Source organism: Hordeum vulgare, chromosome 5H (assembly GCF_904849725.1).
Source record: "Hordeum vulgare subsp. vulgare chromosome 5H, MorexV3_pseudomolecules_assembly, whole genome shotgun sequence".
NCBI classification, from domain to species: domain Eukaryota; kingdom Viridiplantae; phylum Streptophyta; class Magnoliopsida; order Poales; family Poaceae; genus Hordeum; species Hordeum vulgare.
The window spans coordinates 567,401,761-567,425,750 of record NC_058522.1 but is presented as its reverse complement, the minus strand read 5'-3'; the positions used below and the strand labels follow the sequence as shown (position 1 = coordinate 567,425,750).

The 23,990-nt window shown below is 48.7% G+C and overlaps 3 protein-coding genes and 1 non-coding gene across 4 annotated transcripts; 3 read left to right on the top strand and 1 right to left on the bottom strand.

The window, feature by feature from the left end:
- The first annotated feature begins 771 nt into the window (after positions 1-771).
- LOC123399889 lies at positions 772-1,514 on the top strand. Its single transcript, XM_045094272.1, has one exon. The coding sequence runs from the start codon at positions 951-953 to the stop codon at positions 1,326-1,328; it is 378 nt and encodes a 125-aa protein (XP_044950207.1). The 5' UTR covers positions 772-950; the 3' UTR covers positions 1,329-1,514.
- A 2,064-nt stretch (positions 1,515-3,578) lies between these two features.
- On the bottom strand, positions 3,579-3,681 carry LOC123400476. Its single transcript, XR_006610739.1, has one exon. It is a non-coding gene; the product is annotated as a U6 spliceosomal RNA (small nuclear RNA).
- A 2,502-nt stretch (positions 3,682-6,183) lies between these two features.
- On the top strand, positions 6,184-7,072 carry LOC123399304. The gene has a single exon (XM_045093719.1). The coding sequence runs from the start codon at positions 6,438-6,440 to the stop codon at positions 6,822-6,824; it is 387 nt and encodes a 128-aa protein (XP_044949654.1). The 5' UTR covers positions 6,184-6,437; the 3' UTR covers positions 6,825-7,072.
- Positions 7,073-12,270: 5,198 nt separating this feature from the next.
- LOC123399301 lies at positions 12,271-13,287 on the top strand. Its single transcript, XM_045093716.1, has one exon. It carries the CDS (start codon positions 12,625-12,627, stop codon positions 13,021-13,023), a length of 399 nt encoding a protein of 132 aa, XP_044949651.1. The 5' UTR covers positions 12,271-12,624; the 3' UTR covers positions 13,024-13,287.
- The last annotated feature ends 10,703 nt before the right edge of the window (positions 13,288-23,990 follow it).

Below are 23,990 nucleotides of genomic sequence, written 5' to 3'. Positions count from 1 at the left end.
CGACGCGGTTCGCTTCTAAAGAAGAAGTTTCGCACTGTTTCGTCGGTGGAGAGCGGGAAAAATTCTCACTGTTTCGTCGGTGCGAGCGGGAAATAAGCCTGGGAATCAGCGTACGGAAATCAGCGCAATCAGCAACAGTGTCGGCCGCGCGGAAACAATGCCCTCGCCGCCTGCTCCCGAGGCGGCAGGGCCCACCCAGCTTTGTCCGTTACGGACAGGAGTGGGCGGGAATGGGATCCGACGCTGGCCGCCTCACCTGGTGGCGGCAGGCCCCAGCCGCCTGGCGCGGTGGCGGCAGGCCCCACGGCCGCCTCGTGCGGTGGCGGCAGGTGCCACGTGCCGCCTGGCGCGCCTGCCGCCACCCCGGGTGGGGGTCATTTTCCTCCTTTTCACTCGCAGGTGGTCTCTTTTGGCAATCTCATTCGACAGGGGGTCCTTTTGGACAAAAATTCTCGAAAATGTTTTTGTGCCTAATTTGAACTTGATTTTGTTCTAGACCTCCAGTTCCTTGGTCAGGATGATCGAGTTTATGCAGAGTCATCTGACTGTCCGATTGCCAGAACATGTACACACTGACTTCCGTGTACACCCCGCGCACGCAGATACGATAATTCTCATCAAGCAGGAAAGTGGCTGATTAGTCCCTGTAAAGAAAACAAAAATGAAACGTCAGGGTTAGCATAAATCCGCCCACCCTCCCGCTTCCACTCCAACCATCTCCCCTGTCAACTCATCTCCCTTCCCTCCCAAGCTGCCTGCAACCCCTCCTCCTCCCGCCGCCGCCACCCCTCCCCTATAAACTCTCCGCCTCGCCGCATACCTCCTCAGATCGCAAACCGCCGCCGCCACTACGTACTCATCATCCTCACGCACGCGCATACACTTTCTTGCTTCCGATCCATCAAGAGGCACACAGAGAGCCGAGCAGGGCCAAGAACCTGTCAGCGCCCATGTCCGTGCTGGTAGCAGCGCCGGCGACGGCGGGGGAGAAGGCCATGGCGACGACGGCGTGGTCGTACGTGGAGTACATGGCGCAGTGGGAGCGGCAGGTGGAGCGGCGGCAGCTGTTCCTCCGCAGCTACCATTTCTCGCGCGACGCCGAGGTCTCGCCGCGCGCGCGCACGCGCCGCGTCGTCTGGGCCGGGGCGCGACGCCTGCGCCGCGCCGCCGCCAAGGGGCTCCGACGGCTCCGGGCGCGCATCCGCCTATGCTTCGGCTGGGCGGCGCCCGCGCTCCGCCGCCGCTCCTCCCCACGCCGTGGCGGCGTCCACGGGTTCCGCTACGGCCGCATCCCCCGCGCCAACGCGGCGTCCGTCTGCTTCTGGTAGCCATGTCGCGTGAAGGTAGAATAGATAAGGAAAATCGAGCTCGCGCGCGGGAGCGCATTTGTTGTCTTGTATGTCCGACATTGGGACGCTGTAAAAGTCACAGATGATATCGTAGGAATGAGAATGAGATTATCGCTTGCTCAGGTTCCTTAAACCCTGAGCTAATGACGCCAAGCGGAATTGAGACCCCTTTTAGGCTCATAATGATTACTTGCTCAGCTTTCGTCCTAATCCCACCATTATGATAAGCAGCCTACTTTTCTCTTGTCGACTTGGTAACTTGCACGCCATTGACCGCCAGCAAGAAAAACCGTGTTGTGATAAAATCAGGAGTTTCGAGGGCGATGCTCCTTTTCACGGGCTGTCCATGCAAATGGCTGCAATGCATCAAAGTGTCACGTGCCACGCACAAACACGCGACTCGTGTCCAGCCGACTAGAAATAAACCACGGATCCAGACACCTCACCGTTGCCTGACAGTGACAATAAAAACACTGTTTCAGCTGGCAGTATAAACTGCCATCGACGTCGACACAAAATATTTCAGCAGGAACTGCCATCGACGTGGACACGTGTGTACTATGCTAAGCAGAGAGAGTGCGAAACAAGCTACTGATAATATATACCCTCTCCGTCCCACAATATAAAAACATCATTTTTGGTAGTACTATGGTGTTAAAAATGTTTTTATATTATGAAAGAGAGAAAGTACATTAATAGTTGTGCACGGTCATACGCCAGGTTCCACAAGCAAAGAGATTTGTTAATTCAAGAGGGATTGACTTTGCTAGCAAGACATGTGGAATCGAATTTTTAGGGAGGTTCTACTGGACGTACGTTAGACACATGCATCTTCTTACTTGTGCCCAAGAGGTTAAATACCGTACAAATCAGTTTTTGTTTTTGAGGTTGAACGTCCTACTAAGTCCAAGAAGCTAGTTGGTGTATGAATGTGCAACGTACTTCCTCCGTCTCGGTGCATTAGGCATCTTACGAAAATCAAATAATCACAAAACAGTAAGGCACATTAGAGTAGTACTACTTGCATGCATATTAATTAGACCACATCTATTAATTGAAGGACCAGTGAATGCAATTTATGCGGCACACTTTTTGGATTTCAAGAGGTCTTTTAATTAATAGCACGTTTTCAGTTGAGAAAGAAATGATGTGATTGGCTTCCTCTACAATTTAATTTTCTTCTCCTACCCAATCTATGCGTGCCTAGGTTGCAGTGCACCTTCTAAAATGCCTAATGCATCGAGACGGAGGGAGTATCAGGGATGTAATGGTGCGGCCATCTGAACGGACGGCATGGAAACCGAGGGGAGCGGTGAGTGACGGACTTAGGAATGAGCCAAGCCCCATGCAACTTTCATTTACTGTAGCAGTATAGCTATAGTAAATGTTGCCGTACACACTGGAGATGGGCCTCACGCCCCAGGCCGCCGCCCGGGCTGCCGGGGCTTGAATCTGCTCATGGAAGCGGTGGGCGACCTCAATTGGTGGGTGGATAGTCGTCCATTCACCACGCCTGACCAATGAATATATATGTACACGTGGACGCATGTACGTGTGTCATACATATTCAAAACCTAACACTGACGTGACTCGAAGAAGATAAAACTTTCATCCCGTGCTGGCGTTTGGGTATGAAGCGAGCTTCATACTAGACCTCCCAAACCTCCAAGTATGGAGGCTACGGGATCGCTCATAAAATGAGCTTCATCAATTATGGCAACCGGGAGTCATATGACGACTCTACTAAAGTGTAATTTTATCTAAAAAATACCATATTAACAGTTATATATAAATTAATTTTAAATATAAATTATAAATATGGCTGGGGTATTAACAAAAAATACGTATAATGTTTACAAGGGACTGATGACAAGTTGCATAAGGGAGGTGCAATTAGGTTTCAAAGAAGTGAACAATAACCAAGACTTTTAAAAACCTGCATACAAACTACATTTGGGAAGATTATCACATCCATTTTTTTTTCACTTTAATTCATGTTCAACCTTACGAGAAGATAATGATCCAAAGGAGTATTGTAAGAAAATGGGCAAGTGAACTGCCAAGAGGAACTGTATGTATTCAAAATAAAAATTGGAGGGCAGTTTGCAAGTAAAGTTCCAACAAAACTTTGCACTTAAACTATCGAGCGCCCGCAAAGAAACAAGCGCAAGTAAGAGACTTCAGGGACACAGTTGCGAGCAGGAAGAGGAGCTGCGGGCGAAACCTCAAAAAAATTTGGACCATTTCTCGATTTGTGCGTGTCATCCTTGCGCAGGGGCCATGCTAATCTTCTCTGTATCGTTCCAATTTTATCGGATGTCCCCGAAGGGACGGTTCTAATACGGCGGGTGGGGTTATAAGCTGGGTGAAGCTTCCCTCATTAGTCGAGGTGGGACTAAACATAAGCGGGTTTGTTGCTTCCAACGCGGGTCTCCTAGTATCAGCCTCGCGTGACCTGCATCCATTTACGCGGCCCATTTTAGTAAAGGGCCCACCTAGTTTCATTAACCCGCGTCATTGTCATCACTGGCTAATGATGGTTCATTTATCTAAAAAAAAGACTAAAGACCATTTCCCCGTGTATGAGATGATAAGACTCGCGTTTATCCAGTTTGTTATTTTAATAACACGCGCTAGTTTCAGGCTTCCGGCATATGCACAACGTCAGTCAAAGCCGCTCCGTGGTTGTATAACCATCAGTAGCCCTTAAATCCAAACAAAACTCGCCAAGAACCGATGAACGACTCTAGGATTGACAAGGTCAAGCCTCGTCGATCGACGGGCACCGTCCGTCTGGTCAGTCCTCGTCCACCTCGGCCCTGTAACGGCCGTGACATGACGACCATCATCGTTGTATATAGTTAATTATCAGCACAACGGGACGCAGCCACGTACGAACCTACCCAAGGAATATGAGAAGGTCGTACGAAGCCGGAGCTTAGCTTGTCTTCACACCAATGGCGTTTCTTCCGCTCGTTCTAGTATACAGCTAAAATCTAAACATGCGTTCCATTTTATGTTCGGATTGACACGCGTGGTCGCATGGACGTTTTGAGCATGCATTCACGCGCTAGCTTCAGGTTTAATCAGTACTCCCTCCGTTCCTAAATATAAGACCTTTTAGAGATTGCACTATAAACTACATACGGATGTACATAGGCATATTTTAAAGTATAGATTCACTTATTTTGCTCCGCATGTAGTCTCCTATTGAAATCACTAAAAGGTTTTATATTTTAAAACGAAGGAAGTAATAAATACAGTAAAAAAGGTCAAAGCCTGCCTGCCTGCCAAGTGCCGAGCCAACGGTTAGTAGAGTGAGAAATGGACACACGAACGGGTCTAGGCCCACAATCCGAGTAGTACTTACTCTCTCCGTTTCTTTTTAGTCCGCATATAAGATTTGGTCAAAGTCAAACTTCATAAATTTTGACTAAATTTATAGAACAAAATATAAATATTTATAATATGAAATCAATACTAGTAGATGCATAATGATATTAATTTTGATAGCATATAGGTTTAGTATTATAGATGTTGATATCTTTTGATAAATATTTGATCAAACTTTGTATCACTTGATTTTGATCAAATCTTATATGCAAACTGAAAAGAAACGAAGGGAGTACATCGCACAGCTCCTGCACTTGCACATGCTCTGGCAGTTAATTAGTGCCAAAGTGGAAGCATCGATCCATCCTCTACACCTGTTTGCAAGTTGATATTGAGGCCTACATATCGTTATTGGCATTGGACAGTCCGAATGCCAATGTTTGGATAGTCCGCGAATTGAGTCGCTAAATTGGCTCCAGATATTCGCTGGCCCGCTTCCGCAGCCCGCGTATCTATTCCCAAATTTAGAGGTCAGGAGCTCGACTTTGGCTGGTATTCTGTATCTATCGCTCGATTTCCCGCTTCGCCACACTTGAGGGAAAGGAGCAAGCAAACAAGGGGAAGAGGAGGCGGACAGAGGCGCGACAACAGAGCTCCCGTCAGCGCAGGTCAACGCCTCTTCGTCGTCCTCCTCTCTTCTCTATGGCAGACCAACCACCACATGTCCACGCGCCCGTCTCCCATGGCTGATGGCACGGCAGCCCCTCCCCGCTCCTCTAGCCATGTGGCCGTCGTACCGTAATCCTGTAATCCCTTGCATGCAATATTAAGGCTGCCTGTAATGGTAGTATTATGCATGCCAACTAGGCACTTTCGATGAGGTGACATAGAATTAAATGAAAAAAACGAGGGTTGAGTATCATATTAAATGATGTGCTACTATGTGTCTTGCATGTCAATAAATGAACTACACTATGATACTAACATATGATATTATGCATTATGGATGTGGTATGCATTACATATGCATGATACTAGTATATGATACTGCCCATTACAACCAGCCTTAATGATGTGCATGAAAGAGAAAAATATAAATTAATTTACACGACAAATTAGAAGACAAGTTGTCATGCAACATTGATTTAGAAGACATTAATTTTTACCTTAATACTACTTGTAATATGAATTTGTGTCACTGTATATAAAAATGAAGGAAGTACGATGATTTCCATGTACACACCCCACACAGAGATATGACAAGTCTCCTCGTCACGAGAGAAAAGAAAATTAAACCACTAAAATAATGGTACTAGTACAGACTGGAAGGAAGCTATAAATGGCAGTGTCATTTTCCAATCAAGCAGAAAGTGTCTGATTAGTCTGTGTAAAGTAAAGTAAACGGAATTGCTGAATTAGCCGGTCAAGCGCAGGCATAACGTCCAACGTTAGCATAAAACCGGCCACCCTCCCGCTCCCACTCCAACCATCTCCCCCTCTCATCTCCCTTCCCCTCGAAGCTGCCTGCACGCAGCGCCGGCAATCCCTCCTCCTCCCGCCGGCGCCGCCGCTCGCCAGCCGCCAACCCTCCCCTATAAATCCTCCGCTTCGCCACGCACCTCCTCAGATCTCCACGCAAACCGCCACACGCGCTTAATCATCGCCTGCTAGCTTCTTGCTTCAACCAAGAGACAGAGAGCCGAGCCGACTAATCCAGCCAGCCAGCCAGCCAAGAACCCCGCCCGCGCCCTGTCCATGGAAGTGGCTTCGCCGGCGAGGGCGGGGAAGAAGACCATGGTGACGGCGTGGCCGTACGTGGAGTACATGGCGCAGTGGGAGCGGAAGGTGGAGCGACGGCAGCTGTTCCTGCGGAGCTACCACTTCTCTCGCGACGCCGAGGTCTCGACGCGCGGGCGCACGAGCCGCGTTGTCTGGGCCGGGGCGCGACGCCTGCGCCGGGCCGCCGCCAAGGGGCTCCGACGGCTCCGGGCGCGCATCTGCCTCTGCTTCGGCTGGGCCGCGCCGGCGCTCCGCCGACGCTCCTATCCCCGCCGTGGCGGCGTCCACGGGTTCCCCTACGGCCGCATCCCCCACGGAAAGGCGCCGCCGGCCGCGAACGCCGCGTCCGTCTGCTTCTGGTAGCAGCCGGCCAGGTCGCGAGCGGCGGCGTGGAGCTAGAGTGGAAAGAAAGCCAAGGCGGCAGCACACATGTTGGCTTCTACTGTATGTATGTGAACGGAGCACAGCTAAGTATAGAAGCTAGTATGGCAAGGACAAGTGAGATTCAGTGGTGCTAACTGCATTTGCAGAAGCTGGGTTCCACTAACATGTAAAGATTTTTGTTTGTTTGTTTGACTATTCAGTATATAATTTGGACATTTGATCGCTGAGTCAGGCATGCTTATAATCTGTCTACATGATGAAAATACTCCCTTCCTTTTTCTTACTCTGGGTATAAAATTTGCTTGAGGTCAAACTATACCAAATTTATCCTGAAAAGTATCAACATTTACAATGGAAAATCTATAGGAAAGTTATATACTATGAGAACTAATTTCATGACCCATCGGATGATATTGATTTCATATTGCGAATGTATTTTTCTTCTCTTATACGGTTGGTCAAATTTCACGAAGTTTGACTTCTGATAAATCTTATATGCAAACTAAAATAGAGAGGGAATACAACAGAACAGACCCCGCCCTCATCCAGTTTATAACTTTGTATGATAATACATATTGTCTACATGAGGAGTGGTTGGATTTCATTTGTGTAATTAGGTGGTGGGTCTGTCCTATCATTCACTCCTGTGGCGCCCCTCGCCTGTGCCCAATGTCCATCCTCCCTGCCGCCAAGCAAGGCCTGGACGGTGTCGGCGGCGGCGGGATCTCCCTTCCCCGTGTGTCCTGGCCTCCTGCTCGGGGGTGCGTCCGCATGGCGGTGCTCCTTGGCCGGTAGGTTGTTCGACGGTCTCCGGGTGGCTTGTTCGCGATGGTGCTGCCCCTTGGCGACGAGGTAGCGGCTGCCGTTGTGCTGGTCCGGCGCGTTGCCCCGACTCAGATCGAGGCCCTTGGGCCCCATCTGGGTTTTGGGCGGGCCGGTTCGATCCTTCGACGGTGCTGCTATTTGTCGGATGATAATCAACTCCTGCTCGGATCGGAGCCATGGACGCACCTGCTGCATCACGGCAGCCGGGGCTTCACGGACCCCTTCGGGGCCTGGACGAACCTGCGGGCCCACGTGACTAGTATGCCTCTGTTGTTCCTTTCAGTCGGCTACTGCCTCAATGGTGGAGGTCGGTCCCTCCCGCGTGTTACGATGATGCTGCTCCTGGTTTCCCGCGTGCGTGTGTCTCTTTCCTTCAGGCCTCGCGTATTAGCTTTGGTGAGACAGCGTGGGAAGCTTCAAAATCGTGTTTGTGTGGGGTGGTTGTCAGTATGGTGGCGGGTTCTAGCACGCTTGATGTGAAGGTTGGGATCGGGATAAATCCCTACCGGCCTGGTCGACAATGATGCGGTGGTACCTGATGGTGCCGCAGGACCATCCTTGAAGGTGTGAGGGGCTACCATTTCCTTCTCCTTATCGCGTATCGGGGGAAACCCTTGACAACAACATCGTCATCGCCGTGTCCTTTTTTGAAGGTGTTGATGGGTATCGGCGTCATGGGGTTTAGGAGCTTGGTGTGAGATATTCGATGGACGCAGCAGTCGCGAGGATTCTTCGTTTTTGTTGATCCGTCGTCCCCGACATTTGTTTCTTTTGGACGTGAATGTGCTGCTTCCACCACAACACCTATCATCGGTTGTATGGTGTTGGTTGCTTTGTAATACAAAACGAAAGAAACCCTTTTTCGTGTCCAATCATTCATAACGGAGATGAGCTTCTTGTAACAAATCTTCCTTCTGACATATGCCATTGGCATACTGTCGGATTCAAAACAAGTTTGTTGCGGAAAGGCCCAGTGTGTCTTTGGTCAAATGCAGTGCACGACAGGAGATTTGACTCCTTGTGAGGGGCAGTTCAACATGGTTGGTCAGGTGAGGCCGAACTACTGGACCTTTGGAGGATGGACAAAACTAGAGTTCAAAAGAGGTCTCGACTCTTGTTGGCAGGGACGATGATGTGCTGCTGACGGTGGTGTGATCCGTGCCGGCCGATACGCCGACGAGCTGCCCATGCGATCGATGTGATCGAGTTGGACACGGTCGCACCTGGTGATCAGCATGCACATACGTTAGGAAGACAGTTACGCTGCGTCTCAACGATTGGGATGGTTGGCAACAGAGACTAGTAGGCTTAGGGCTGTTTGGTTCCCAGCCAGGGGCGGACCTAGAAACTATTTTAAGTAGGGGCAAATAATAAGAGTGGGGGCACACTTTATACAAATTTACATAGTTTGGGCAAAAAATTCTAAAATTTTAAAGAAGTATAACTGGAGTTTCATATTTTGAGTGGGGTCCTAGGCCCCCACTCCCATGAACGTGGGTCCGCCCCTGTTCCCGGCCTAAGGTTGCTACGCCTAACCTTAGTCATGCCACGATACCTTAGGCATGCGTTTGGTTCATTACCACACTTGTGACTTGCCACACTTTTCTAGTTATATGGTCCACATATCATATATTCAATTTTTTATCAAATCTTGCCACACTTGTGGTGTCCATTTTGTTAGTCACATTTTTTGTGGCAGCCACACTTTGCCTAAGGTTAGTTGTGACAAAGTTAGGGCCTGTTTGGTTCATGACTAACTTTGCCACAACTAACCTTAGGCAATGTGTAGCTGCCACAAAAACTGTGGCTAACAAAATGGACACTATAACTATGGCAAGATTTGGCAAAAAATTGAGTGTATAACGTGTTGACCATATAACTAGAAAAATATGGCAAACCACAAGTGTGGCAATGAACCAAACACATGCCTAAGGTATTGTGACATGACTAAGGTTAGACGTGACAACCTTTTGCTGGAAACCAAACAACCCCTTAGTCATGAACATTAGTAGCGAAGGACGCCAAACCACATGACATCAGGCCTAAGTCTGAAAACCGAGGATAAGAGAGGGCGGGGTCACGTCACTTGCTCTTGTTTTGTTTGGCGCTAATCCCATCATCAGAAACACGCTATTTTTCTCTTGGGAACCCATAGCGAACACGCCATTGACCACTCCGCACCACGAGGAAGGAAAATGGGATTGTCCGTACGTGAAACCAGTGGGCAAACCGGAACCAACCAAAGCTCTATGCACGGAGGAACACTCCGTCAGTACAGGTGAACGCGGCCGGCCATGCCATGGGACGCAGAAAATGGATGCCATGCACGTACGCTCCGTGTCACGTACCACGCAGGGAACATGCCTTGAGCGGATTAGCCAGCCAAATGACGTGCCAGGACGAATAATAACCAACTGCGGATCGAGGCACATCAGCAGTCATGGTTGAGAGTGACACTATAGATAATATTTCAGCAGTAACTGCCATTGACGTGGACACGTGTGTTGCAATCGGTGGAGGTAAGCACTAAGCTCAGGAGAGGGAGCACCAAGAAACTGTCAATGGACAAGGAAAGAGGAGTTGTTAATTTGAGAGAGAGGCGGAGAGAGGGATTGACTTGGATGATTACATATTCTGCGAGTTGCCTTTACTAATATGTTTCCAAGACATGTGCAGTCGAGTTACACACGATTGACACATATGTACACCTTCTTAACTGATTGTACACGCGTGTGTGCAATATACTCCCTCCACTCTGCAAACCAGTTGAGATTCATTATGCAGTTCCGGAGGTTCATGGTTCATGACAGGACTGCGTGGGAGCTGACACTGTGCGCAGTTGAGTTGAGTTCTTTCCCCCATTCTGACACAGAAACTTAGTTAATAATCATTTGGGTCCGTCCGGCCAAATGGCTCTCATGCAGCAGAACGTACCCCGTATTGCCTTGCGATCACTCACGTTTGACGGCATTGCCTGGCAGTGGCCGGGCATTGGAAACTGTACTATCTAGTTATGCATCGGCATTTTTCTTCTTTTACATGGGGTGTAACGGCGGTGCGCTACACCACGTAACGTAGGGGAGAAGCATACAGCTGCAGTCTTGTGAATACTTACTCGTGAATCGGTGAATGTATATAGAGCAAGAGCAAGAGCAGAGCAGCCGGCGTAATGTGAAGACCAAGTCGGCCGATTGACCCGCCATCATCATTGCCTAATCATCGTTCCTCGCTCCCGGACGTGCACACTCAATCTATCAAGTATTTGTTTGACAGTCATTCACACTCAATCTATCAATATATTTGTTTGGCAGTCATTCACACTCAATCTACATAACCCTGGGTGCTGGCGGCGATGGAGGCGATAATACGCCATGGGAAGCCGTGTGCACAAGCGAACGATCGAACAAACGACATCTCCTCCCACGGCGAGCAACCTCGCCCGTTAAATAGTACGGAGTACTTAAATTATCAGGCATTGGGCAATGGGCATGCAGGACATTAGACTAGTCATAATGGGGAGTAACTAAGTAGTAACATCAACGCCACGTGGGTAAAAAATCTGACGTGGCAAGTATTTAATGTGGAGAGAGATGGTAGTGGTAACATAGCTAGTTACCATCACATCACATATTTCAATGCACTATGTGTCTACAACCTAATAAATGTTTGTTTGCATGACACCACATGTATGTTACTCCCCACTATGAAGGTAGTAACATAGACTAATAACAACATCATGTTACTACTCTTAGTTACTCCCCACTATGAGCAGCCTAAACCGAGTTAGCATTGACAGAATATCATTGACAAGGGCACACACCTCGACGAGCACCGCTCGCCCGTCCTAACCCACCGTGACATAATAATGACTTCCATTGACCATCGTCGTTCGTTATACTCCTAAATTAACGGGACGCAACCACGTACGAACCTAGGGTTTATCTTCTTTTTTTTCGAAATGGAACCTAGGGTTAAGAAGAGAAGGTCGTACGAAGCCAGAGCTTAGCTTGTCTTCACAGTTCACACCAATGGCGTTTCCACCATCCATTCTACAGCTAAAATCTAAATCTGCGTTCCATTTACGTTCGGATTGACATGCATGGACGATTTCAGCATGCATTCACGTGCTAGTTTCAGGCTTTAAAACATGCACAGAGTGCGAAACAGTTAATTAGTGCAAAAAAGGTCAATGCCTGCCTGACGATCCAACGGTTGCAAGAGGAGAAAAAGGCACACCAAATGGGTGGGTTGGCCCCGCCTTCTGCACTATGCATTAGTTTTTGGAACGGAAATCTGCAGACACATGCCATGGGCCAGGGTCATGCTGTTAAATTGGATTAGTGTGGAAGTGCCGATCGATCCTCAAATATTTTGTGCTAAGCTGGAACTTGACTTTGCTCAGACCAAATCCTTGGTGAAAATGATAGACTTTATGTAGAGTCGTCTAACTGTCCAATCTCTGCAACATGTAATGTAAACGCCGACTTCCAAGTACGCACCACACACAGATGCCAGACATGACAATTCTCCTCTAGCACGAGAGGGAAAACATACTAAAATTTGGTTGTCAGCCGTCGCAGAAAGTGTCTGTATGATTTGTGGATGTAAAGTAAACGTCCAAAGGTTAGCATAAAACCGGCCACCCGCCCGCTCCCACTCCAACCATCTCCCCTCTCCTCTCCTCTCCCTTCCCCCCGAAGCTGCCTGCGGCCAGCGCCGCCAACCCCCTCCTCCCGCCGTCGCTCGCCAGCCGCCACTCCGCCCTACAAATCCTCCGTCTCGCCGTATCCCTCCTTAGATCTCCACGCAAACCGCCGCCACCACTACTCGTCGTCCTCACACGCGCTTTGCTTAATCACCTTCTTTTTACCACTTTCTTGCTTCCACCAAGAGACCGGGAGCCGAACAGTGCTAGTCAGCCAGCCAAGAGCCAAGAACCTGTCTGTCCGCGCCCATGCCTGTGCGAGTGGCCTCGCCGGCGACGACGGCGGGGGAGAAGGCCATGGCGACGACGGCGTGGCTGTACGTGGAGTACATGGCGCAGTGGGAGCGGCAGGTGGAGCGGCGGCAGCTTTTCCTCCGGAGCTACCACTTCTCAAGGGACGCCGAGGTCTCGCCGCGCGCGCGCACGCGCCGCGTCGTCTGGGCCGGGGCGCGACGCCTGCGCCGCGCCGCCGCAAAGGGCCTCCGACGGCTCCGGGCGCGCATCCGCCTCTGCTTTGGCTGGGCCGCGCCCGCGCTCCGCCGCCGCTCCTCCCCACGCCGTGGCACCGTCCACGGGTTCCGCTACGGCCGCATCCCCCGCGGAAAGGCGCCGCCGGCTGCCAATCCGGCGTCCGTCTGCTTCTGGTAGCCACCAGGTCGCGAGCGGCGGCGTGGAGCTGGAGCTAGAATAGAAAGAAGGCCAAGGCGGCGGCGCACTTGCTGGGCTGCTGCTGTATGTACGCCTGACTTTGGGACGCTGTGAACGGTACTGGTAGTCTAGCATTTTCGTTCCTTGGGTACCGGAGCAGAGCTAGGAGTGAACTCTTGTATTGGTCGAGTTTCATCTGTGTAATTAGGTGGCGGGTGTTTGCTCTATGCCTCTATTCTGTCAAGATGAATTTCTTGTCATAAACCTTTCCGCTAGTAGTGATGATCTAAGACGTCTTATATTACTTAACGGAGGGAGTCCGTGCCGTTTAGACATTCCGTAACTAGATAAATTTAAAAGAGAGAATTTTAGGATGAAAGGAGTATATGCCGTTTGCATACTCTCCGACATATGCAAAAACCACAAAAACAAGATGAAGAGCACTTCTTCGGTACAACAATACCCCCCCCCCCCACCCACCCAACCCCCACTAAACTTATAAGGACAGTATGGTCATGGCACGTTCTGTACCGTATCTGTCGCCCCGTCCGCCCGCCCGTCGTACATACGTCACGTCACCCACGCGTGGCGGTTTGGTTGAGAAAAAAACCTAGCTTCATCATGTCCGCCTCCACCGCCGCGACGTCTACACCGCCGTCCCCGGCGCCGACGTGACTCCACCCCCCGCACGTCTCCGCCGACGCCGCGAGTCCAGCACGCGTCGCATCCACCGCCGACAGGACTCCCCCACCGTCTCGTCTCCGCCGCCGCACACGTCTCCACCGGCGACGTGACCCTCTCCCTCCGCATTGACGCCGACGGTTGCAGTGACCGACGTGGCACCGACGTCGAACGATGTCAATCAACCTTTCGACGACGGACAGCAAGTTTTTTCATTTAATCCATACAATTTTTCATGATTCTATGTATGAGTGTTTATTGTGACATTGATACAATACCTATTGAAAGGTTTATTAATAGATCAAGACAACACCGGATATGCTGGTGATGACTCTAGTAGTGATGATGAATCTTCGTCATTGAATGCAAATAAATCACTCGGACACAACTATATGAGTCAGGATGGATCATATAGTGGTAATGTAAGTGTTGTGTACGTTGACTATAAAAAATGAAAATATAAGTTATTACATTAACACTTACAATTGCTATTGAATTTAAATAGGTGCATGCTAATGATCACAATGACGATTATGACAGCGATGATCAATCTTATGCTGAAAGTGGAACCCAGGTATGTTTTAAATATGTTGTTGTATTATTACTAACATACAAATTGTATTACCACTTACACTTTTGAATCTGCACAGAGAAATACCGATGGTGACGCTGAGACGAGAACCTTACATGATGACAATGATGAGGATTATGACAATAATGAGGATGATAACAATGATGAGGATGTTGATAATGATGAGGATGATTATAATGATGAGGATGATGACAATGCATCTAATGAAGGAAATATGAGCGAAGTAAGTTATATTACATGTTCAAATTACTCATGAAAACTGAAAACATATCAAAAGACTGACGAACATGGTGATATGTCTTGTTTTGCAGGGAGGTGTTGATGGTTCTAATGGGAACGATGAGCATGTTGGCAATCTTGATTTTGACCTTAACATCGGCTATGATGAATATCAGGAAGAGACGTCGGATAGGCATTGGGAAGTCATGGCCAAGACATTCAGGTCAGAAGGAGAGGCATACATGTTCTATAACCAGTACGACAAAGATCGTGGATTCGGTATCAGAAGGGACTTGAAAAGATTTAGAAAAGGTTCCCAAAAAGTTTTACGCATGAGGAGGTATCTCTGTTCCAGGGCAGGAAAACGACAGGCAAAATTTTTAACCATGGAAGGCCGGACCCGCAGACTGAGACCGGAGAGTCGATGTTTCTGTGAAGCCCATTTAAAAGTGAAGCTTGATAGAAAGAGTGGACTTTGGTATGTGAGCAGTTTCTTCGATGATCATAACCATGTTCTTGCAAAACCGGACGAAGTCCCTTTCCTCCGGTCTCACAATGTAATCAAAGATTTCCAGAAAGCAGAGATTTTAGCTATAGCAGGAGCTGGGATAAGAAAGCATATCATTTTTGATAACTTTGTCAGCAGGTACGGTTCGTACGCTAAGACAGGGTTTGGAAGGAGGAAATTGTATAATATGTGCTATAGGGAGAAGATGAAACTGCTTGTCCAAGGTGATGCTGACACTGCTATAGGAATCATGTTGGCTAGAAAGGACAGGGATCCGGATTTCTTCTTTGAGCATACCGTTGACGCTGAAGGTAGGCTGAACAACCTGTTCTGGTGTGATTCGCAATCACGTCGGGATTATCTTGACTATGGTGATGTCACTGTGTTCGACAGTACGTACAAGATGAATATGTATGTAATGCCATTTATCCCTTTTGTTGGTCTCAACAATCACCGTTGCACTACGGTTTTTGCATTCGCCATTGTTTCAGATGAGACTGAAGGTACGTATTTGGCTGCTAGAGACATTTTTGAAAGCTCACTGCTAGAAGAAGCCCCGGTCTGTAATTACTGATGGAGATGCAACGATGATAAGGGCTATCAGGAAGGTGCTTCCTGACGTGTGGCATCGTCTATGTTCATGGCATATTGAAAAAACATACAGAAACACCTCCACCACAAGTCATTGAAGGAATTCAGGTCACTCTTGTACTACGCCACCACACATGCATTTTTCGAGGAGAGATGGGCCGCGTTTGTTCAGAAATGGTAGATGGAGAAAACAAAAACATGGCTCCATAGAATGTACAGGAAGAAGAAGCTTTGGGCTGCATCATATTTGTCTGGTGGGTTATTTCTTGATATGCGTAGTAATCAGAGGAGCGAGAGCCTGAACTCATGCCTGCACCTACATCTGGACTACGGTATGACAATTGTTGATATGATTGTACACTATGAGAATTGCATCATGCACGTGCGCGAGAATGAATCGCATGACGATTGCGAGGCCTCACAGACTCTACCAGTAGCAGTGACTGAGTGTAAGACCATTGAGGTGTTTGCTGCCAAAGCATTCACGAAGGCAAACTTTTACATCTTGCAGGAAGATTTTAAAAAGGTACATCAGCTTGAGGTAATTGATAGATTAAGAGGAGCAGACAGTCACAGATTCGTGGTTGCTTGGAAAAATAAAAGGGATCACATGTTTAATGTGGACTACGCATCAGGTAACTCTGCAGAAACTATAAAGTGCAGTTGTCGAAGTATGACTCGCAAAGGCCTTCCTTGCAAGCATATTCTTCATGTTTTGAATGCACTCAATTTACCTGCAATACCTAAGTGTTGTATCCTGCGACGGTTCACGAAGAAAGCAAGATCTGGATTGCCCGTGAAGCGCACCAGCGATCTGTTTTCATGGGGTTGGACGGGTAAGGAGGCCAGAGCTAGATAAAGTACGTTGAGCAGTGTATTTGCAGAAGCTTCTCATATCGCATGTCATAACCCATTCGTATTCCATAAGATGCTGGCAGCAATAAAAGAAATTATAGCGAATAAGGACATCTTGAATAATGAAGAACCCAGTCAGCAAATCTTTGTGAGTAATGATGAATTTCAGCCTAAGCAGAATCATATTCTTATTCGTGATCCAGTGAAGGTGTCCACCAAAGGGGCACCTAAACAGAATATTAGAGGTGAGGATAAGAATGGTCCCGAGGTGATCAAAAATGGAAGACCAAAAGCATTTGATGAAAAAAACGGACGTCTATGTAGACTATGTAGACTTTCAGGTCATAACAAGACCACTTGCAACCAAAATCGAGAGTACGTATGTTGTTTGTTATTTTACTTATGTTGTTTCATTTCGGTAATTATTTTCTTATAACCTATAATTTATTTCATGCAGTAATATTGTGTTACATAATATTGTGTTTCATAATGTTGAAGACAGAAGCGGTGTTTCATCCAGTAATGTTGAAGACAGAAGCGGTGTTATTGTAATTTTTAGATTTTTATATCTACAATAATATTGTGTTACATAAGACAATATGTATATATTTTTCTTGTTATTTAAGATAATACATATATGTTTTTCATGTTATATGTTGTTCATTTTATATAAGACAATACTACGAGCACTTCACCCGACATCGATTGTGCTATTTTTTAATGCAAAATGCATGTACCGACGCCATGACGGCGCCGTGAGTTCTGGGTGAAACCCCGTCGCGTCGACCGCATGCGCCGACGTCAAGCGGGAGTAGTTGACCCCGTCATTTTCTGGGCAAAAAACGTCGTGTCGACTGCATGCGCTGACGTCAATGCGGGGCCGCTGATCCCTTCGTTTTCTAGGCAAAAAAACGTCGCGCCGACTGCGTCCCCTCACGCCACGAGAACGCAGATTCCCGTCGGTTTTTTTCGTGCAAAAAAGACATCGCGTGGACTGCATGCGCCGACGTCACGCGGGCCGTTGATCCCATCATTTTCTGGGCTAAAAACGTCGCGCCGACTGCATGTCCCGACGCCACGCGAACGCAGATGCCCGTCGGTTTTTTTCATGCAAAATACATCGTGCCGACTGCATGCCCCGCCGAACGCGGACGCAGTTGCCCCGGTTCGTTCATTTAAAAAAAACGTCGCGTCGACGGTATGCGCCGACGTCGCGCCGACTGCATGCACCGACAACATAGCACAGTTGATAGAATTTTCAACAACAACGTAATATTTATATATTATTAAAACTATATAATTACTATTACGTATAAAATGTTTAAGCACAAAATATGATAAAATAATCTAGTCCCGTAGTAAACTCAAACACCCATGAATCTCCTCTCATGTCATCTATTTCTTTCTCCCTGCAATCCTAATAACTTTGTTTTTAATTTCCCCAAGTGTGTTCTTCAAAGAAAAAATCATTTGCGCTATCATTAGCTCCCTCGCATCATCAATTGATCTCTGCAAAGCAACACTCAAATTATTTTAGTCCACTATAAGTGTTCATAGTAAAGAATACTAATATTAGTTTTGTACCTGTGAAAAAGATCGATCACATGTATCGCCATTCCAATTTTTAAAGCAATGAAGAACACTTAATTCACATGAGTTCCTAATGCATGTAATTAACAATAAATAATTATTCATCACACACATATAATACATCAACGATTATATTCAATTACATACTCACCCATCTTCTTGTTGAGGCATTGTCGTGGTAACGATTCCGACAATAGAAAAAGGGTAGGATAACGGAGCATGATCTATCAAGATGCACATGGGTGACACAGTGGTTTTAGCGAGTTTGGGCCTCTCACAGTGGAGATAACAACCCTACGTCTTGTGTTCCGGAGAGGCTTTGTTTTATCTGTCATGGACATGAGTTACATGGTGTAGAGAGAGAGCCAGAGCTCCAGGGAAAGAATGGGCCCGCTGGGGGAGAAGAAGAAGAAGATGTCCTTAGCTATGTGGAGGGGGTGGCTTATATAGAGTGCGCCACCTCGTCACCTCTTATGTTACAAGATGGGGCATTGATGCCATAATGTCAGCCCACTACAGATGTCTTGCCGACTGTTGGTATTTGCATGACCGAGTGAGTCATACGGCCGAGTGGTTGACTGTCATCCGAGTGGATGGAATGTACTTGTCTGAGTGGATCCGTACCGAGTGCATTAGATGTTGTCACGATCTAGTAGAATTTCCCTTGTAGTCCTTAAACTAATAATGAGGTGCCCTTGGGTAGGACGTATTGGTCAGACCTATGACCCTACCCTAGGGCTATACCCCCGTCATTAGCCCCCGAATGGATCAGGGTCCGAGTGGTGAAGGTGTCGATGTAAATCTTGTAGCAGCGGACCGAACTTGAACGTGCTTCAGGGCCTTGCAAAATTATGCGTTGATTGATGTCTTCATCATTCGCCCTGATCGATTCCGCTGAGTAGTACGTCCGAGTGAACTTAAGAATTGAAGTAGATCCGAGTGACCAACAGGATCTTTAGACTCTGACTGAGTGCTGGTAGTCGGTTGAATCTGTTGAATCTGTTGAATTTGGATGTTGTTGGTGGACCTGACCAAGCAGAATGTTTCTTTTTTGTTTTTCTCTTCTAGTGGGGGCACGCTAAGTGCACCCACTGGGTGTAGTCCCCGAGCCTCTGTCGGACTAGATCAGTCCGGCAGAGGGTTTAAGTCATCCAATGCTCGTCATGTGGAATGTTTGTTGTATCTGCATTATATGATTTCTAGATCAAAATCAAGTCTCTAAGAGTTGTTTTTAACTTAGGCGATACGGAGTCGCAGCTAATTCCCCGGGCTTGGAGCATGTCCGCACTCGGAGTTGTTTTAACTTAGGCGATACGGAGTCGCAGCTAAGCCCCCGAGTGTGGAGCATGTCCGTACTCGGAGGTGTTTTAACTTAGGCGATACGGAGTCGCAGCTAAGTTCCCGAGTGTGGAGCGTGTCCGTACTCGGAGTAGTTTTTAACTTAGGGATCCGGAGTCGCAGCTAAGTCCCAGAGTGTGGAGCGTGTCCGTACCCGGAGTTGTTTTAACTTAGGCGATACGGAGTCGCAGCTAAGTTCCCGAGTGTGGAGCGTGTCCATATTCAGAGTTGTTTTAACTTAGGTGATATGGAGTCGCAGCTAAGTTCCCGAGTGTGGAGCGTGTCCATACTCGGAGTTGTTTTAACTTAGGCGATACGGAGCCGCAACTAAGTTCCCGAGTGTGGAGCGTGTCCGTGTTGGAATTATGCCCTAGAGGCAATAATAAATATAATAATTATTATAATTCCTGTATCAAGATAATCGTTTATTATCCATGCTATAGTTGTATTGAATGAAGACTTATATACATGTGTGGACACATAGACAAAACACTGTCCCTAGCATGCCTCTAGTTGGCTAGCCAGTTGACCAAAGATAGTGAGGGTCTTCTGATTATGAACAAGGTGTTGTTGCTTGATAACTGGATCACGTCATTAGGAGAATCACGTGATGGACTAGACCCAAACTAATAGACGTAGCATGTTGATCGTGTCATTTTGTTGCTACTGTTTTCTGCGTGTCAAGTATTTGTTCCTATGACCATGAGATCATATAACTCACTGACACCGGAGGAATGCTTTGTGTGTATCAGATGTCGCAACGTAACTGGGTGACTATAAAGATGCTCTACAGGTATCTCCGAAGGTGTTCGTTGAGTTAGTATGGATCGAGGCTGGGATTTGTCACTCCGTGTGACGGAGAGGTATCTCGGGGCCCACTCGGTAATACAACATCACACACAAGCCTTGCAAGCAATGTGACTTAGTGTAAGTTATGGGATCTTGTATTACGGAACGAGTAAAGAGACTTGCCGGTAAACGAGATTGAAATAGGTACGCGGATACTGACGATCGAATCTCGGGCAAGTAACATACCGAAGGACAAAGGGAATGACATACGGGATTATATGAATCCTTGGCACTGAGGTTCAAACGATAAGATCTTCGTAGAATATGTAGGATCCAATATGGGCATCCAGATCCCGCTATTAGATATTGACTGAGGAGTCACTCGGGTCATGTCTATATAGTTCTCGAACCCGCAGGGTCTGCACACTTAAGGTTCGACGTTGTTTTATGCGCATTTGAGTTATATGGTTGGTTACCGAATGTTGTTCGGAGTCCCGGATGAGATCACGGACGTCACGAGGGTTTCCGAAATGGTTCGGAAACGAAGATTGATATATAGGATGACCTCATTTGATTACCGGAAGGTTTTCGGAGTTATCGGGAATGACGAATGGGTTCCGGGTGTTCACCGGGGGGGGGGGGGCAACCCACCCCGGGAAAGCCCATAGGCCTTGGGGGTGGCGCACCAGCCCTTAGTGGGCTGGTGGGACAGCCCAAGAAGGCCCTATACGCCATAGGAAGAAAATCAAAGAGAAAAAGAAGAGGAGGTGGGAAAAGGGGGAAGGACTCCTCCTTCCAAACCTAGTTGGATTCGGTTTGGAAGGGGAGGACTCCCCCCCTTGGCTCGGACGAACCCCTTGGGGGTCCTTGGACCCCAAGGCAAGGCTCCCCCTCTTCCCCCTATATATACGGAGGTTTTAGGGCTGATTTGAGACAACTTTGCCACGGCAGCCCGACCACATATCTCCACGGTTTTACCTCTAGATCGCGTTTCTGCGGAGCTTGGGCGGAGCCCTGCTGAGACAAGATCATCACCAACCTCCGGAGCGCCGTCACGCTGCCGGAGAACTCATCTACCTCTCCTTCTCTCTTGCTGGATCAAGAAGGCCGAGATCATCGTCGAGCTGTACGTGTGCTGAACGCGGAGGTGCCATCCGTTCGGCACTAGATCGTGGGACGGTTCGCGGGGCGGATCGAGGGACGTGAGGACGTTCCACTACATCAACCGCGTTTCTTAACGCTTCTGCTGTGCGATCTACAAGGGTACGTAGATCGAATATGCCCTCTCGTAGATGGACATCACCATGATAGGTCTTCGTGCGCGTAGGAATTTTTTTGTTTCCCATGCGTTGTTCCCCAACAGTCCGTACTAGGAGTAGTTTTTAACTTAGGCGATACGAAGTCGCAGCTAAGTCCCCGAGTGTGGAGCATGTCCGCACTCGGAGTAGTTTTAACTTAGGCGATACGGAGTCGCAGCTAAGCCCCCGAGTGTGGAGCGTGTCCGTACACGGAGTAATTTTAACTTAGGCGATACGGATTCGCAGCTAAGCCCCCGAGTGTGGAGCGTGTCTGTACTCGGAGTTGTTTTAACTTTGGCGATACGGAGTCGCAGCTAAGTTCCCGAGTGTGGAGCGTGTCCGTACTCGGAGTAATTTTAACTTAGGCGATACGGAGTCGCGGCTAAGCCCCCGAGTGTGGAGCGTGTCCGTACTCGGAGTTGTTTTAACTTAGGCGATACGGAGTCGCAGCTAAGCCCCCGAGTGTGGAGCGTGTCCGTACTCGGAGTTGTTTTAACTTAGGCGATACGGAGTCGCAGCTAAATTCCCGAGTGTGGAGCGTGTCCGTACTCAGAGTTGTTTTGACTTAGGCGATACAGAGTCGCAGCTAAGTTCCCGAGTGTGGAGCGTGTCCGTACTCGGAGTTGTTTTGACTTAGGCGATACGGAGTCGCAGCTAAGTTCTCGAGTGTGGAGCGTGTCCGTACTCGGAGTAATTTTAACTTAGGCGATACGGAGTCGCAGCTAAGCCCCCGAGTGTGGAGCGTGTCCGTACCCGTAGTAGTTTTAACTTAGGCGATACGGAGTCGCAGCTGAGCTGAACGGTGGCGCGCGGGGCAGCCGAATGATGAAGACGTGCTACACGGAGTGGCGATGCGCATGGCATCCGAGTGAGGTAGACGATTCTGGCTGAGTGCCAACGCGCGGGGCGGCCAAGTGATGTATGTCGAGGAGGCGTCCGACCCACCGACGGCACGCGGGGCGGCCGTGTCCACTATGCCATTGAAAGGTCTTCCGAACACGTGAAAACGCATGAATGATCATTGCGGCGACTGAGCCTGAGCAGCGACGAGGATGGCGCACGGATGCGTCGAGTAACCTGTGTATGAAAAATAGCACAAGCCAGCATAAAAAACTATCAAAGTAATCTGATCTTTTCTGAAATAGTTTGTGTAAATTGCACCCATAGACACCCGTTGGGTGTGCCACGAAATTGCTGGTTCGGAACCAGCAAGAGTCTAAAAGAGTGGAGGATCCGGCTGAACTCGTTTGAGTACTGGACCTAAACGAAGCGGAAGTGAAGTGTTCCCACATAAAAATAAACAACCGAGTGCAGAGGTACACTCAGTGGCGTGGCCTCCGAGTGAACGTCATGTGGGACTTCCTCGACACTCGGTAATGTAGAAAAGATTATTTAATAGAATGCAGTCTGTGAAAAAATGACTTAGCTGCCTGACGACGCACGGGGCGGTCGAGCGAAGTAGACACGTACGGCTGAGTGGCGACGTGTTGGGCGGTCAAGCGATGAAGACGCGTCTAGCTGAGTGGCGACACGCGGGGTGGCCGAATGACGACGCGCAGAGCAACCAGGTGACGAAGGAGCCTCCAGTCGAGTGACGACACGCGAAGCTGCAGAGTGACGAAGGACCGTCCAATCGAGCGGCGGCACGCGGAGCTGTAGAGTGACGAAGGAGTCTCCAGCCGAGTGAGGATGGCTTGTCTTGCTGACTGACGATGCGCGAAGCTACCGAGTGCTGACGACGGATCCGAGTGAGGGACGGCGCGCAGGGCGGCCGAGCGCTGACAACGCGTCCGACTGAGTGACAGCATGCAGGGCGGCCGAGTGATGACGACGCGTCCGACTGAGTGACGACGCGTGGACCGACCGAGTGCGGACATTGCGTGTCCGACTGAGCGACGGTGCGCAGAGCGGCCGAGTGATGACGACGCGTCCGTCCGAGCGATGATATGTAGGGCCACCGAGTGATGACCACGCGTGCGACTGAGTGACGGCGCACGGGGCGGTCGAGTGCTGATGACGCGTGTCCGACTGAGCGACGGTGCGCAGAGCGGCCGAGTGATGACGACGCGTCCGACCGAGTGACAACATGTAGGACGACCGAGTCACTGCATGTTGGTCATCTGTATACAAAATTCATCTCGACAAAGCGGTGTCATGTAAGTTAGTAGCAAGCATAGCTACAAATATTTTTGTTTCTGTTCGATTCTATTTTTGGGATTACGGACCACACATAACCTGGTTATGCATGATGACGGATAATTAAGGCATACCCATGATGACGGGCAGTTATGCATGCATGCATGCACAGTTAACTGATGCGAAAAATGTTTAATTGATGGCACTTAATGAGGCGATTATACCTCGACAGAGCGGTGTCAGCGGAGTTTCCCACTGGTGGGAGCCGTCCTCCGATTTCCTTATTTCCTGCAGGTAGTTATGGCTCGAGGAGGTGGCTACCTGCTGGCGCGCGAAATCCTCGGCGTCGTGGAAGGCGAGGTAGGAGTGC

Excerpts from the sequence above, each read along its gene's own strand:
- LOC123399301 (XM_045093716.1), top strand. The coding sequence starts at position 12,625 with ATGCCTGTGCGAGTGGCCTCGCCGGCGACGACGGCGGGGGAGAAGGCC.
- LOC123399304 (XM_045093719.1), top strand. The coding sequence starts at position 6,438 with ATGGAAGTGGCTTCGCCGGCGAGGGCGGGGAAGAAGACCATGGTGACG.
- LOC123399889 (XM_045094272.1), top strand. The coding sequence starts at position 951 with ATGTCCGTGCTGGTAGCAGCGCCGGCGACGGCGGGGGAGAAGGCCATG.